Raw genomic sequence first — 16975 nt, forward strand, 5'->3', positions numbered from 1 at the left:
GCCCGATCTAACCAAGCTCAATTATAACCGCTTGGATGGCTGGCAGCGTGTAACATATCTGCAGCAACTATTTTGGTCCCGATGGGAGAAGGAGTACCTTACTCTTCTGCAACAACGCACCAAATGGCGGTCTCCTGAACGAATGCTGAAGGTCAACGACGTAGTTCTGATAAAGGATGAAAATCTACCTCCCATGAGGTGGCCCTTAGCTAGGGTGAGCGCACTTATTCCTGGACGAGATGGCGTTTGCCGAGTTGCTGATCTGAAGACGTCCACTTGTGACATCAGGAGAGCTGTCAATAAGTTGTGCCTGCTGCCCATCAATGATGAAGTTGAAAGACAGGCTTCCAACGGGGGGAGTATGTTGAGCGCAGCGGCAAACCACTCCAACTAAAGAGAGAGTCAGAATCACTCATTTCTAAGCGGCTCCTCTTATCTCTCTATTAATGGGACTTGTCAGTCTGAGCCCGCCTCTCAACGCCTACGGTCCGTCGCCAGCGCATACATTTCATTGTTGTTGTAGATTGCAAGCTGCGGTGTTCGCAAAGCCCGTAGCCCTTGCACATTCATTAAGCTAATAAACTGAAGTATTGAATTGAATTTATCTCGCCTTGTGATTTATTTAAAATAGCTGGCAAAAAGGTTTGTTAGCTCAACATGTACAGTGTTAGGCAACTTACTGCGTCTGCGACCAACAGACGGTTACCACCTCTAGTCTTGTTTACTTTTCCCACGCCGGTTCAACTCGTCTGCGTTTTCCTGCCTTTCCCCGGTTTTTTGCAGCTTTTGCCGAAAAAAATTAGTGAAGAAATAGTTCAGCTCCTTGGAAAGCAAAGTGCTAATTTTCATGAAGTGCGTTGCTCCACGGTCAGTGAGCCGTGCGTCGTCGTTTGGCCGTAAGTTTGTGTTTTTAATGGTGAGGGTGTGTTGATATGAGACACTTTTCTCGGAGCCTGATTGAAAAACTCAACTACACAGCTTTTATCTTCTTCTTCTTGTCAATCAAATGTATATTTTCGTATTAAAAATATCGAAAAATGTATCCCAAACTTACAGAATTTATTGAGCAAGGACCCAGTTCTCAACTATCCATGATCAAACGCTTCTTACGAATGAATTAAGTGGGACTGTTTCGGATTCCAAGAACTTGTTGAATGCAGTGACAAGGCTGGATGTGAATTGAGGTATAGCGTACTTAATGAATTCCGATGGTATCCTATCTGGCCGGGTGCTTTTCTTTTTTTTATCATTGCCATTATATTTTCCACTACTTGCCGTGTTACATACCCATCTAAAATCTGATTTTGTACCCACGGCATTGCAAAGTGCAGGATGCGTCCAGTCAGGAGGGGCTAGAAGATTACGGAAATGGATTCCTAGATTATTTGCATTAACTTCCATTGATTTTACAAATTAACTTTATTCACGCCAAAAGGGCGTTTAATTTCGGGATGGAGTGTCGAGCGGCAGTTTTCTCCAGATGTCCCTCTCCAACTCTTCCGCAACTCTCCGCTCCGCTCTGGAGCTTCTAAAATAAGCTAGGCTTAACCAATTCCTATTTACAAGTGTAACAATAAACAGCCGCACGTCGCGCAGAACCCCGAAAGTTTTTCACATTGTTTTCGACATTATTTCTGATCGGTTTCTCGCCGCTTTTTCCCTGGAACTCATCATATCCTACAATATCCACCCCCGCCCCAACAAACTTCAAATGAGGTTTTTAAAAGTACTCCAATGTAAATGTAAAATCGTATCCGAGAATTTTGACAAGTTAACTTATATGCGGCGTTGGTTTCATGATACATTACCGCTGCTGTTGCTGAATTTGTTGATTTAACCTGCCTTAGCATGTTAAAAGAAAGCATTTGAGCTGCCTCACAATGCTCCACTTTTGTTTAAAGTCTCTGGGCTTTCTTCGACCTCGTGTATTAGCGGCTTTAAAATTGCAATCTTTAAGAAACCCTTCAATTTTATCAGGGGTTTTCAAATCTGCCACACAACTTGATGCCAGGTTTCGGTCCAACATTGTCCTATAGTTCTCCTTTTCTCCATTTCGCCAAGTCAGACTTGGTAGAAGTCCAAGCGGCGCTGTGACTGCGGTCAATGTTGTGGAGAGAGTGACTGTAACTTCCAGCTGCAGATGGTCAGACAATATTTGACTGCTCACTTACTTTGATGGTTTTTATCCATGTGCCGCGTGCCATACATCGGTCGATTGTAGACCGAGCTTCATTTCTTATAAAGGTGTAATCGCCCAAAGGATCGCCTGACGTCCTTCCATTGACCACCGTGAAGCCGAACAGCTCAATCAAGTCCATTAGGTGCCGGCCATTAACGTCTGTTCCTTTGTCTTTGGCATTACGGGCTTCATTAAGGCTTCTCCCAACCTTGTGTTACAATCTCCAATGCACTTTCATTTAATCGGGCATGGTTTAAAACAATATATTATCGTCCAGAATCTTATTCCCAATGATTACAAATAGTATATACTGGCAGTAGGTGCAGGTTTTCATTTTCTACATTCCTCAGTTGGATAATAATGTATTTGTATTTGTATTTTTTGTATTTTTATTTATTTTTTATTTTTTTGTATTTTTATTTGTACCATATATCATTACACAACTTGCTCGTCCTCTGGAGCTGGTTCGGATGGCAGGCACCCATCTAGCAAATTCCACCCAGAAAGGATTGACATAAAAATCTAAAAAAATCACATTAATTACTAAAATAATTAAGAGCCGCGTAAGAGGTACAAATTTGAACAAAAAACCAGGGCCCGAAAATAACTGTTATTTTCAAAAACTGAAATCAAACAAGAAAGGAAGCTAACTTCGTCCGTCCGAAGCTTATATACCCTTGCAGATTAAGTAAATACCTATAGTTTGATGCTCACTCGGTGCAGTTCCAGGGATTCCAGATTCAGCGTGTCTATTTAAATTTTGTTTTTAAGTTGTCAAAAAATCAAAACGCCTTCTTCCTACCAAGTTACAATGAATTTTCTTGTATTTGTTTGAATATTCCTATGGGAGCCTTAAGATATAGTGGTCCGATCCGGCTCGCACCGACATATGTACTACCTGCAATAGAAATATGACTTTCGGGAAAGCTTCATCGCGATAACTTTAAAACTGAGAGATTCGCATTGAAACGGACAGACGGACATGGCTAGATAGGTTTTTTTTTAAGGCAGAAATGAATTCTAGAAAACATAGTCAAAAATCATAAAAGTATACAGCTGCGGTTAAAAAAGTAATAGTGCCGCCCTGTGTATTTAAAAGTTTGTAGTTGTAATTGATATTTTCCTGGTAATATTGTATTGATTATAATTTTACTATTAGACTAATTGGATAAAAAAAGTTACAACATCAAACTTTTAAAAACACAGGGCGGCAACACTACTACTATTTTGACCGCAGCTGTATGTTTTTAAGTTTTTTGACTATGTTTTCTGAAATTTATTTCTGCCTTAAAAAAATCCTAAAATTATTCTAAGTATGGGGTTTGAAAGATAAAGAGTGTATCTTTTAAAAAACTTTAACATCGAACCAAAACATGCATCCATTTGCCTTTGAGAGCTCTGGAAAGTAGGCCAATTTCAGCATTTTTCGAACTTTGAGGTCCTTTTGCTAAGAATCCTTGCGTCGGGGAACTTTTTGGAAAACGCAGTTTAACTTGGGAATTCGTAACGAATCCAAAAATATAGCATCCATCGAGGTAAATTTAAAAAGCAGTAAAAATGATGCACAGTGTAATTATTTTAAATTGTTTGTCTGTAACGAATAACGTTAATTTAGGCCGATGGAAAAACTCTCCGATGCAACGCACGCTTTTGTCTATCGGCTGTGCTCGTCGGCTTGAGGGGTGGATTAATGGTGTTGCACCGAAAAGGCCTATGCGTTGTCAGCCTATCATAAAATTAGCGTGCTGCGACAACTTCGTCTTTCAGATACATATAGACATGTCAAAACATAACTACGAACTTGAAACCTGACGTTCTAAGACATACACATTTTACATACAACCACTGATTTTGTTGTGGTGGATAGCCCACCCTACCTTGGCCGTTTCTTCGTTTGAAAGACTTCCTTCAACGGCCCCTTCACATCCTACCTGCGCTGCCCCAGCCCGAGTTCAACTACTATAATTTCCTTTAGCAATACATTATAATTTATTTACTAAAAACTAATAAGGGGGACGTAATTAAAAAAAATATCAATTAACATTTAAACATTAACTCAAAATATATTCTAAATTGGTTGTGCCATAGATTGCATTCGCAAATCTTAATCAGCAAATTTCGCGACCGCAGGCCGAGCTGCCAAACATATAAAACCAATTAAATACGACAACAAAACAGAAACCATACGCGCATCCGCTAGAACGAAAACATCGTCAGCAGGCCGAGATAAAACTACCAGGCGCGCATGCGTGCTTGCTAGCGAACGTTGACGCCGCTGCTCATGCGCCCAAGTGTTGGCGAGGGGAAAAGGGAGGGATGTTAGCGCGCAATGTTCTTCTCTCTTCCTTGCTTCGCTTTTAGTTGTCGCGATGCATTGCGCCTGTGCTCTTTGGCCTATTTTTGACTCGCAAAATTTTTAGAGTTAAATTGTTTAAGTAGTATAAGTTTGACTCACTTTATTACCAGTGCCGCATCCTACGTTGAAAGCGCTTCCATACGAGGCTACCGCATCTGTGGAGTAAAAGATATTTAAAAGCAAATTTCGCCTGCCTCCCTTTGTTTGTTTTGCTCGCGCCACGTTCGACTTTTGTTCTGGTTTTGTTTTAAAGCCTTTTGTTTATCGTTTTTTTTTGGTTTTAAATAAAAGTAATAAAAAAAAGAAAAGTTAACTTAATCAACTAAAATCTGATGTTATAAATTCCGATGGATTGGGAGCTCCGATTTAGGAGGAAAAAGAAATGGTCGGAAAAGAAAGCTGTGTCTGCAGGAAAATTCCGGAAGCTGCGCCCTTTCCTATGCGTCTGGCCGATGTATGGCTCGTCTGGCTTCGATGACGCGGTTATGCAATTCTCTTTGGGTGGCGCTTAAAAGCGCCGTTGTCCAATAGTGGCGACTCGCGCCTCAGATGCCACTAGTTGAGACGCCCTGTGGTAGTACCGCTTCTCAGTGGATTCTGCCTCGAAGCGTTCGTTGGTCCTGTGCCACAAAGCCTAAATTAGCGGTCTAGCCACCCTCAAATCGCAATCTTTCACTCACCTTTCGCGAGCCACTGCAGTTGCAAGTGGCCAAAAAATCACACAAACGTTATTGGAAGTGAACGCTAAAGCTAGGTTGAAGCTGCATCTTTTCTTTTACCCACTTTTACTTTCACACACTTGCAAATTCACTTTGTTTATGGCTGTTATGGCCGCCAGTGGACCGCCTTATATATGGGCCGCCATGACGCCGCCAAGCCGCTATTCCACCACTCCATTCAGCAACGGAGAGGCGCGAAATTTTTTGCAACTCCTTGCTCTCGATCAACCTACACAGCCACAGTTTTCCCGGACCTATTAGGAGCGCAGCATGTTGCTCTACTTCTCCCAAATGTTTCTAAGCCCAAATGTTGCTAGGCATCCGCAAAGAAAATGTTGCTAAGCTTCGCCGGTGCAGGTCTGGGCGAATCATTGACATGCGACGCAAAGTAGAATGTTCTGATTTTTTTTGCATAGGAACCCTGTGGATAGAAGAGAAAATTTTCTCGAATGTTCGACGAAGGTTCGAAAATTTACTAGAAAATGTAAAGGAATACAAAAGTAACGTCCGACTTTTATGTAATTTTTCTTCAAATTCGTATGATTTAAGGCCGCATCTATAATTATAATCTAAACGACTTGCATCAAAAATGATTCTAGTAGTCTAAATACACTATAAGCCTCAGAATTTTAGGTACCTATCTGGTACACGCGCCCTTACAAATTCCCCTTGCCAAAATCAAGCTGGGGATTGCAGAATAACCAGGACTGATTCCGCGTGTAGCCAGCTATTGCCGTATGTCCTTGGCGTGATATTTGCCCAAAAACTTCCCCTGCATATCTTCCAGAGCATAGTAAGCTTCGCCTAACTTTTCCTAACTCGGGCTTTAAGAAATCTTGGGCCCAGCTTGGCGTTGTAGCCTTCAGCAAAGTTGTTTTGCTTGAATGTTTCGTTCCCGAGGTAATCATTTGCTGCCCAAAGGCCATATAGTACGGACTAGTACCTACACTGGAATGCACTGCTGACCTCAAAGCGCAGCATATATGTGACAAATACTTGTCCCATTCTTTCTGGTCGTCCTTAACATATTAGCGGTTAGCCGCGACCACCGAACGATTTACTCGTTCTGCAGAATTCCCTTGCGGAGCATGAACAGCCGTAAAAGCGTGATTGACTTTGTACTCATCTAAAAGTTTCTTAAATGTCTGCGACCGGAACTAAGATCCATTGTCCGAAATTATCACATCCGGAACGACGAATACGTGAAATAATTCTGTCTGCAGATATTTCACCACAACGTCCGCAGTAATCTTCTTCACAGGTTGCAAAAACACAAATTTGGACAGATAATCAAGGACTATAAATATGCCAATGTTTTCGTTTCGCGATCTAGGATAAGGTCCAAGGAAATCTATATATAGCTTCTGGAAAAATCGTTCGGATTCTGAGGGCTTGGCTAGTGGGGATCTTAGCGGATAATTGGGTGCTTTAGAAGCCTTGCAAGTTTCACAACAGTTCACATATTTCTTAACACCTGCACTCAAAAAAAAATTTTAGAAAATCGCCTATGGATTTGCTTTACTGGCGATTTTTTTCTATATTTCTGGAATATTTCTTGAATTTAATGAATTTTGATTAATTGGAAGAAAATTTTCTTTACCAGTAGAAAATTTTTTTATTTTAAAGAAAAAAATCGCCAGTGAAGCAAATCCATAGGCGATTTTCTAAAATTCAGGGCGATTCATTTTCTGAGTGTGGAACTAGTCCAGGCCAAAAATAAAACTGCCGAGTCCGCTCAATTGTTTTGTGAATTCCCCCATGAGCTGCTAAAGGATCATCATGCTCTTTTCAGCAGGGACCGTAAATAACAGTTATTTGTGATTTTTATTTTAAAAAGACTACTGTGATATTTGGTTTTAAACGTCAAAAATAACGTTAGTTAACGTAGTTATTTTAACAATTTCCATTAGATTTGTTTAATATCTTGGCTTTGTTGGTGTTATTTGCACTCTCTAAATTTGCTCTTGTATTCTCTCTCTTTCTCTCTCTCTCTTCTCCGCTCTATTATAACTGTAATTTCGCTCTCTCGGAACCTGCCAAATTTCTTGTAGACTCTTGGGTGCTTTTCTCATAGTCTCTCTCTCACTTGCTTAACATTGTGACTGTTCGTGCGTTTAGTTGTTGGTGCCCCATAAGCCACGCTCAGTCGATTGAACACTCTTCTCTCGCGCTCTCGTGCTCTCGACTTAATTCGCGATCTCGCGCTCTTAAAATTTCGTGTTTTGTGTTTTTGTGGTTTTGGAATTTGATCCCAGTGCCAAATTTACTCGTGGTATTTTTCACATTTTCAAATTTTAATTTTTTGTACTCTTTTTAATTACTTTGTTTCTTATAATGGCTCTCGTCTGTTCTAAGAAAAATTGTACTCTTTCGACGACACCTAAAGGCTCTTTTATTTTCTGTTGGCTCTGCGAAGGGATGATGCACGTTAAATGTGCAGGTTTTACCGGCAGAGTAAGAGACTACATTGAACTGCGTACTGGTCTCATGTGGACATGTGGGTCCTGCAGGGAATTGACAACTGAGATGGGCAGCTTTATGGGGCAGACTCGAGACGGCCTATTGAACCTTTCACGAGTTTTTAAACAGCTTAATGACGGGTTCAATTCCGTTTGCGACCAATTTAATAACAAAAAACTTTTAACCGAGTCGCCCAAACGAAAAAAGCTAGCTCAACGACAGTAAATGCGAATGTAGAAGCCACCTTAAATCCTAACCTGGTAGCTGCAGCCGCTTCTGCTGACACAGGGGTAGGTGAACCACCTGTGCCAATAGACTCAGCTAGTTCCGGTGTAATCCCTATATCTGAAAGTCAGGCTCCAATAAAATCCTCAGAGCCGGCGGAGTCAATCAATTCGGTGCCGACCATGCCCACAGGTTCAGTAGGTGCTGTTTCTGTCTCTCAGCCGAGTGACGTACAGACTGCCGCTTTGGGGCGGAAGAAACTCCCAGTTGTATCCAAACGAGGCGTTTCTGGCTTACAGCTGGGAAATGTTCAGACCGCTGCTGGGGGGCGTAAGATACTCTCAGTTGTCCCACATAGGAAGCAATTGTTTGTTTCAAGATTTACGCCTGATACCACATCTGAGGATGTTATGGAATTTATTCGTGAAAAATTCCCATCCGAGGATATTGCGGTGGAACAATTTAGAATTTCATATGCCCGTAGGATATCGTCCTTCAAAATTTTTGCCCCGCCTGATGTGTTTAATATACTACTTTCTGAAAGCTTTTGGCTTAATGATGATCTAGTAATCAAAGAATTTGTTCCAAATAAACCGAGAACAAATAACAGGCCTTCCACGGCGCCAAAAAACTAAAAAGTTTATTTTTGGCTTACCAAAATGTTAGAGGACTTAACATGAAGCTACCCAAGCTTTATGCTGACTCCTCGGCATTTACGGACGATATCTTGGCTTTTACTGAAACTTTGCTGAAACCAGAGATAACCGACTCTGAAGTTCTGTCTAACAATTTTAATACCTACAGAACCGATTTCCCGTAGGGGGGGCGGCGTTGTAATTGCCGTCACCTCCACCATAAGTTCTGAGAGAATTCACTCTCATGCCTCTAATGACATTGAATTTGTTTGTGTGAAAGTTTCCCTGCAAGCCTTGTCTATTTTTATTACATGTTCGTATATTCCGCCTGGCTCTGACCTAATAATTTATGAGCAACATCTATCTGCTATTAAATCTATTCTATCCTTCTTTTCCAATAGAGACCTTTTCATTGTTTTGGGTGACTTTAATCTCCCTGATATGTCTTGGACCCCCCCTTCTGACTCACTTGTCGATTTACCTTTATCCACCCATGATTTTGTGGATGGCCTTTTAGAATTATCGTTACAGCAGGTTAGCTTTATACGAAATTCATTAAATAGACAATTAGATCTTGTGTTTGTTTCAGAGCCGTCTGAAGTCACAGTATCTAGAATTGACGCTCTTGTGGTACCAGAAGACCGATACCATCCAACTATGGAATTGACAATTTGCCTCCCCTACCTTGATACCCTCTCTCCTTTAGTTTCTCCAACTAAAATGAGATGCTTTCGGAAATGTGACTATAATAAACTTAATTTAATGATTTCGCAATACGATTGGAAAGATCTTTAAAACTGTGTGGACATCGAAAGTGCAACTGAACTTTTCTATAGCGTTCTAAACACTTTTTTTAATGAATGCGTTCCTGATAGGCTTCCTCCAAAGCCGAATAGGCCCCCCTGGTTTACAAATGCGCTTCAAAGACTAAAAAATCTTAAAACAAACACTTATAAAAAGAATAAAAAATCGGGTAAGCCATCTGATTTTTCGAAATATGTGGTGGCTCGATCTGATTTTAATGTCCTTAACAGTCATTGCTATTCTATGCATTTGAATCGTTGTAAATTTAAATTTACAAATGATCCGAAGCAGTTTTAAAACTTTGTCAACGCAAAGCGTAAGTCATCAGCTTTGCCTTCATCGGTTCGATTTAACTCAATGGAGGCATCGACTGACTCTGAAATTGCTGATTTATTTTCCGACTTTTTCCAAACTACTTATTGCTCTTCTTCATGGTCAGAATCAAACTACCGTAATCCCTTAAAAGGGGCAAATTGTATTTTTTCACCTATAATTACCGAAAGTTCTCTCTTAAGAGATTTAACAACAACAACGCCAACTTACTCTGCCGGTCCTGATGGACTTCTTGGGTGTGTGCTTAAGTTCTGTGCATCAACCATTTGCAAACCTATTCTTAAACTCTTTCATTTATCTATTTCATCATCAGTTTTTCCAACTATCTGGAAGGACTCTTTTATTATTCCACTTCACAAAAAGGGTGCGAAGGCGGATGCCCAGAATTATAGAGGTATTTCTAAACTGTCGGCAATTCCAAAAGCCTTTGAACGTCTCATCACATCCCATTTGCAACATTTATGTTCCTCGCTAATATTACCGTGTCAGCATGGTTTCGTTAGGCAAAGATCGACTACCACCAACCTACTTGAATTGTCATCTATTGTAATTAATGGATTTAACAATAAAATGCAGACCGACGTTATATATACAGACTTCAGTAAAGCCTTTGACTCCGTTAACCAATCTCTTCTTTTATTCAAACTAGACTTGCTTGGGTTTCCATGAAATCTTTTAACTTGGATTTCAAGTTATTTAAATGGGAGGACTCAGAGGGTTATATTTAAGAACGCTGTTTCTAAAATGATCCGCGTGACATCTGGAGTGCCCCAGGGTAATCATCTAGGCCCTTTGCTGTTTACTTTGTTTATTAACGATCTTCCCTCTATCATAACAAATTCTCGCGTACTAATGTATGCTGATGATGTTAAGCTTTGTTTGACATACAATAATATAGAGTCTGGTTTCGGCTTACAATCAGACATTGAATAATTTTCAAGTATGGTGTGAGTATAACCTCTTAAATTTGAACTGCCTGAAATGTAACGTAATGACCTTTCATAGGGGTACTCCTACGTTTATAAGTTATTTGCTTCAGAACTTGCCACTTGACCGTATATATTCAGTAAATGATTTAGGCGTTCTTCTGGACCCGAAGCTTAAATTTGACTGCCACATAATGCTGACTGTCAACAAAGCCATGAGTGTTTTTGGGTTTATAAAGCGTTGGTCGAAAGAATTGGACGACCCTTATATAACCAAATTACTATTTACCTCCCTTGTCCGTCCTATATTGGAATATTGTTCTTCGGTTTGGATATCAAGTGCACATTGACCGTATAGAGTCGGTACAAAAAAAATTTCTTATTTTTGCTCTTCGTAGTTTGAACTGGGATCAAAACGTAAGGCTACCTTCTTACCAAAGTAGATTACTATTGCTTAATTTACCTACACTTGACAAACCGTAGAATAATGCTTGGTACTATTTTTATGCAAGATCTTATAAGAGGTGATATTGATTCTGTAGAATTGGTAAACCGTTTAACTTTTAATGTTCCCGTTAGACTAACACGAAATTATTACCCTCTTAATTTGCCTCGATGTACATCAAATGTTACTCTGCATGAGCCCTAAAATTTTATCTCATTTGCTTCAATCTTAGTTCATAATCTTCATAATCTTTATATGTCCCGTCTCTATTTGTCTCATGTATTTTCCTCGCGAACTCGCATTTTTGCCCAAATTGATAAAGGGTCCCGCGCGTAACAAGCACGTGCTTGGTATCGTTGGGTCACTTGTTTGTACTGCTCGTAGTGCATCAACGTCCATCATATATATGTAAAAAACAGTTGATTATTTCTAGCTGTCTCAAAATAACTCTCACTTTGGGACCCTTTGAGCAAATAGTCACATAGAAACTGTTTATCTCCTTTCAAAGGGTTTTCGGTCTTTGCTCAACCAGTAAGCGATTTTTATACCCTTGCAGAGGGTATTATGATTTCAGTCAGAAGTTTGCAACGCAGTGAAGGAGACGTTTCCGACCCCATAAAGTATATATATTCTTGATCAGCATTACTAGACGAGTCGATCTAGCCATGTCCGTCTGTCTGTTTCTACGCAAACTAGTCTCTCAGTTTTTGAGCTATCGGTATGAAACTTTCCCAAAAGTCTTCTTTCTATTGCAGGTAGTATATATGTCGGAACCAACCGGATCGGACAACTATATCTTATAGCTCCCATAGAAAAGATCGGAAAAGAAAACGTTAAAAAAATTCTAGCTTCGGTGTTTTTTGAAATATCACCTTCTGCTTTTGGGGATGTTATTTTTTAAATATTTCTGAATTTCGAATTAATTATTTAAAAAATCGGACTACTATATCATATAGCTGCCATAGGAACGATCGGAAAATTAATAGAAAAGTAATAGGAAATAAATTCTAGCTTCTTTGGTTTTTATTGTATTATCTTCTACTCTAGGATATGACTCTTTTTAAATATTTCCGAATTTCAATTTTAATTTGATCAAAATCGGACGACTATATCATATAGCTGCCATAGGAACGATCGGAAAATTAATGAGAAATATTAGAAAATTGAACATTTTTGCGATTTGTTAATTAATAGGAATGATCTGCAAGGGTATATAAGCTTCGGCTGGCCGAAGCTAGCTTCCTTTCTTGTTTTGTTTCAAAATGGTTTCGGTTGATTAAAGACCGTTTGAACTGAACTGAGAAGAAAAACGGTCTTGTGACTTTTTATACCTATGTGTTTAAACACAGAAGATGTTCTATTATAATTTGAGTCAGATGTTTGCAACGCAGTGAAGGAGACGTTTCCGACCACATAAAGTATATATATTCTTGATCAGCATCAATAGCCGAGTCCATCTAGCCATGTCCGTCTGTCCGTTTCTATGCGAACTAGTTCCTCAGTTTTAAGGCTATCGGTATGAAACTTTCCCAAAAGTCTTCTTTCTATGGCAGGTAGTACATATGTCGGAACGAGCCGGATTGGACTACTATATCTCATGGCTGCCATAGGAATAATTAACAAAACAATAGAAAAAACTTTATAGAAAGTAGGCTTTTTGATTTTTGACAATGTAAAAACAACATTTTAGGTAGGCATACCTGCAAGGGTATATTAACTTCGGCTGGCCGAAATTCTTTCTTGTTCTAAATCATCTTGTTGACCAAGCGCGTTACAAAGATGTCAGAGAACAACAGACGGGCAACGCGACTGGAACTTTGAAATCTCAGGTGATTATTCCACTTACCCCTGATGAAGTATTTGCATTTTTGTTGGAAAAAGGACTTACAAAATGTGGATTTGGACTCTGGCGATGATTCTGATGAAAACCTAAGTATAATACTAGATAATGAAGAAAAAGAGACATATCTATAGATAAAGTTTTACAACATAACCTTAAAAATCGTTGTTTTATAACAATATAACAATTAAACATTTCCAGGGACCGTAAATAATGATTATTGATCTATTTTTTGAACCAAAAAATCAAGCACTTTGGATCGACGTATGAAAAAAAGGAAAACACCATAGCAAACCTCTTTGGATAATCTATGCATTTTCACCATTTATTTTTTTTAAAGATTTTTATGATTATTTTCCTGAAAATAATAATTATTTCTGATCGGAAAAAATAAAACTCAAAAATAATGACTATTGTTCATTTTAATTTTTTTTTATTAAAAATAAAACTTACTTGAACGCCACGGGGTTTCTAAACCGATTCTTAGCGTTCTTTTTACATAGTCCTATGAAACTAATGCAGATGTACCACCTCTGATAACAAGAAACTTGAACTTGGCCTCTACATCCCGTTAAATGATATTTCAATTTTAGTCAGTAAAGGAAAGACTTCCAGCCTTTGTTTTTATACCCTTGCAGAGGGTATTATAATTTCAGTCAGATGTTTGCAACGCAGACATAAAGCAAACACCTATAGTTTAATGCTCACTCGGTGCAGTTCCAGGGATTCCAGATTCAGTGTGCCTATTACTTAAATTTAGTTTTTAAGTTGTCAAAAATCAAAACGCCTACTTCCTACAAAGTTACAATGAATTTTATTATATTTGTTTAAATATTCCTATGGGAGCCTTAAGATATAGTGGTCTGACCCGGCTTGCTCCGACATATGTACTACCTGCAATAGAAAGTTTCATCGCGATAGCTTTAAAACTGAGAGACTAGTTCGCATAGACGGACATGGCTAGATGGACTCGGCTATTGATGCTGATCAAGAATATATAAACTTTATGTGGTCGGAAACGTCTCCTTCACTGCGTTGCAAACATCTGACTGAAATTATAATACCCTCTGCAAGGGTATAAAAATACGAAATTCTACATTAACATTTTACATTCTTATGCCAAATTTGAAGCCTCTAGCTTTAAAACTAGACTTTATGCGTAAATTTCTGCCTTTTTGCCCCTTGTGCATTGAACACTAACAGAATTTGTCATTAATTGCTGTGGAGCACTCAAAGAATATTATTTTGTAAGCTAGTGTAATCAAAACACAATAAAAAAAACATGAGAGAAACGCGACTTTCAGACATTAATAGAAGTGTGAGGGAGACAGAGATATGCATGCAGCAGAGCGACTGCTTGCACTGCACAATGGGCATAAATAACTTAGTTTTGGCCTTCCCATTTTAGTTGGAGATAGATCCTTAAGCTGTTATTTTCAATATTTACAAATTGTTTTTACTTTTACGAAAAAGGCGCAGGATAGATGCAATTATTTATTTATGTAACTTTAGACAGACAGACAGACAGACAGACAGACAGACAGACAGACAGACAGACAGACAGACAGACAGACAGACAGACAGACAGACAGACAGACAGACAGACAGACAGACAGACAGACAGACAGACAGACAGACAGACAGACAGACAGACAGACAGACAGACAGACAGACAGACAGACAGACAGACAGACAGACAGACAGACAGACAGACAGACAGACAGACAGACAGACAGACAGCCAGACAGACAGGCGGACAGACAGACAGACAGACAGACAGACAGACAGACAGACAGACAGACAGACAGACAGACAGACAGACAGACAGACAGACAGACAGACAGACAGACAGACAGACAGACAGACAGACAGACAGACAGACAGACAGACAGACAGACAGACAGACAGACAGACAGACAGACAGACAGACAGACAGACAGACAGACAGACAGACAGACAGACAGACAGACAGACAGACAGACAGACAGACAGACAGACAGACAGACAGACAGACAGACATACAGACAGACAGACAGACAGACAGACAGACAGGCAGACAGACAGGCGGACAGACAGACAGACAGACAGACAGACAGACAGACAGACAGACAGACAGACAGACAGACAGACAGACAGACAGACAGACAGACAGACAGACAGACAGACAGACAGACAGACAGACAGACAGACAGACAGACAGACAGACAGACAGACAGACAGACAGACAGACAGACAGACAGACAGACAGACAGACAGACAGACAGACAGACAGACAGACAGACAGACAGACAGACAGACAGACAGACAGACAGACAGACAGACAGACAGACAGACAGACAGACAGACAGACAGACAGACAGACAGACAGACAGACAGACAGACAGACAGACAGACAGACAGACAGACAGACAGACAGACAGACAGACAGACAGACAGACAGACAGACAGACAGACAGACAGACAGACAGACAGACAGACAGACAGACAGACAGACAGACAGACAGACAGACAGACAGACAGACAGACAGACAGACAGACAGACAGACAGACAGACAGACAGACAGACAGACAGACAGACAGACAGACAGACAGACAGACAGACAGACAGACAGACAGACAGACAGACAGACAGACAGACAGACAGACAGACAGACAGACAGACAGACAGACAGACAGACAGACAGACAGACAGACAGACAGACAGACAGACAGACAGACAGACAGACAGACAGACAGACAGACAGACAGACAGACAGACAGACAGACAGACAGACAGACAGACAGACAGACAGACAGACAGACAGACAGACAGACAGACAGACAGACAGACAGACAGACAGACAGACAGACAGACAGACAGACAGACAGACAGACAGACAGACAGACAGACAGACAGACAGACAGACAGACAGACAGACAGACAGACAGACAGACAGACAGACAGACAGACAGACAGACAGACAGACAGACAGACAGACAGACAGACAGACAGACAGACAGACAGACAGACAGACAGACAGACAGACAGACAGACAGACAGACAGACAGACAGACAGACAGACAGACAGACAGACAGACAGACAGACAGACAGACAGACAGACAGACAGACAGACAGACAGACAGACAGACAGACAGACAGACAGACAGACAGACAGACAGACAGACAGACAGACAGACAGACAGACAGACAGACAGACAGACAGACAGACAGACAGACAGACAGACAGACAGACAGACAGACAGACAGACAGACAGACAGACAGACAGACAGACAGACAGACAGACAGACAGACAGACAGACAGAAGAGATTTTACTAGACCTTAAAGTAATTCTTCGCTTTTTTATGATCTTTATATATTTTATAATATATTTAATAGTTACCGATAATGACTCCTATAGACAATAGAAGAATAAATGGTCGCCGACGTCCCATATTCAGTTTGCATCGATCAGATAAAGATCCCAAAATGGGACAAAGAAAGAAACCAACCAAAGGAGACAATGCCCACACCAATGTCATATGCTGATGCTCAACTCCAATTTTTAAAAGTGTTGGTGAAACAAACGCTGTTTCGGCTGCGTATGAAAACTCGATACCCATAACAGCAGCAGAAACTCGAATTAATTCTGCTCTTGTCTTCGTTCTGTAACAATCAATAAAAGTAATTTAAAATTAGTACAATTTAATATACTTACAACACAATTTTTAAAATTAAGAAATATATATTAGTGTTACCTTTCGGGACCCACTGTGGGGCCTTCGGCGAAAAATAAATAATAAATCAAATTCGTATGTAGGTCTAGAATTTTATAACGCACATCAATCGACCATTACAAATATCAGAATAAAAATATATTTGCTTCTTCAAAGTTTATAAATTGTTCAATTAAAAACAAGAAGGGTTGGTGTCCCGACTATCTAATACCCGTCACTCAGCTAAAGGGAGTGCGAGGGAGATAGATATATAAATTTTGATTGCGTATAACTTTTTAATGAATGGTCCGATTTGAAAAATGTCTTCTACATTTCGATAGGTATAAATATACACAA

At 40.0% G+C, this 16975-nt stretch overlaps 1 protein-coding gene across 4 annotated transcripts in view; it reads right to left on the bottom strand.

Moving 5' to 3' along the window:
• Positions 1-16975, bottom strand: part of lovit (loss of visual transmission) — a 193007-nt gene that overhangs the window by 162560 nt on the left and 13472 nt on the right. For 3 of the 4 annotated variants that reach the window (XM_070216227.1, XM_070216225.1, XM_070216226.1), the window contains one exon: positions 16306-16568. In XM_070216227.1, coding sequence (XP_070072328.1) covers positions 16306-16568 — 263 coding nt within the window. Of the gene's footprint in view, positions 1-4634; positions 4691-16305; positions 16569-16975 lie in introns of all 4 variants that reach the window. The other variant, XM_070216228.1, reaches the window with a different exon arrangement.

The sequence above is a fragment of the Drosophila takahashii genome, chromosome 3R (genome assembly GCF_030179915.1).
Source record: "Drosophila takahashii strain IR98-3 E-12201 chromosome 3R, DtakHiC1v2, whole genome shotgun sequence".
Taxonomy (NCBI): Eukaryota; Metazoa; Arthropoda; class Insecta; order Diptera; family Drosophilidae; genus Drosophila; species Drosophila takahashii.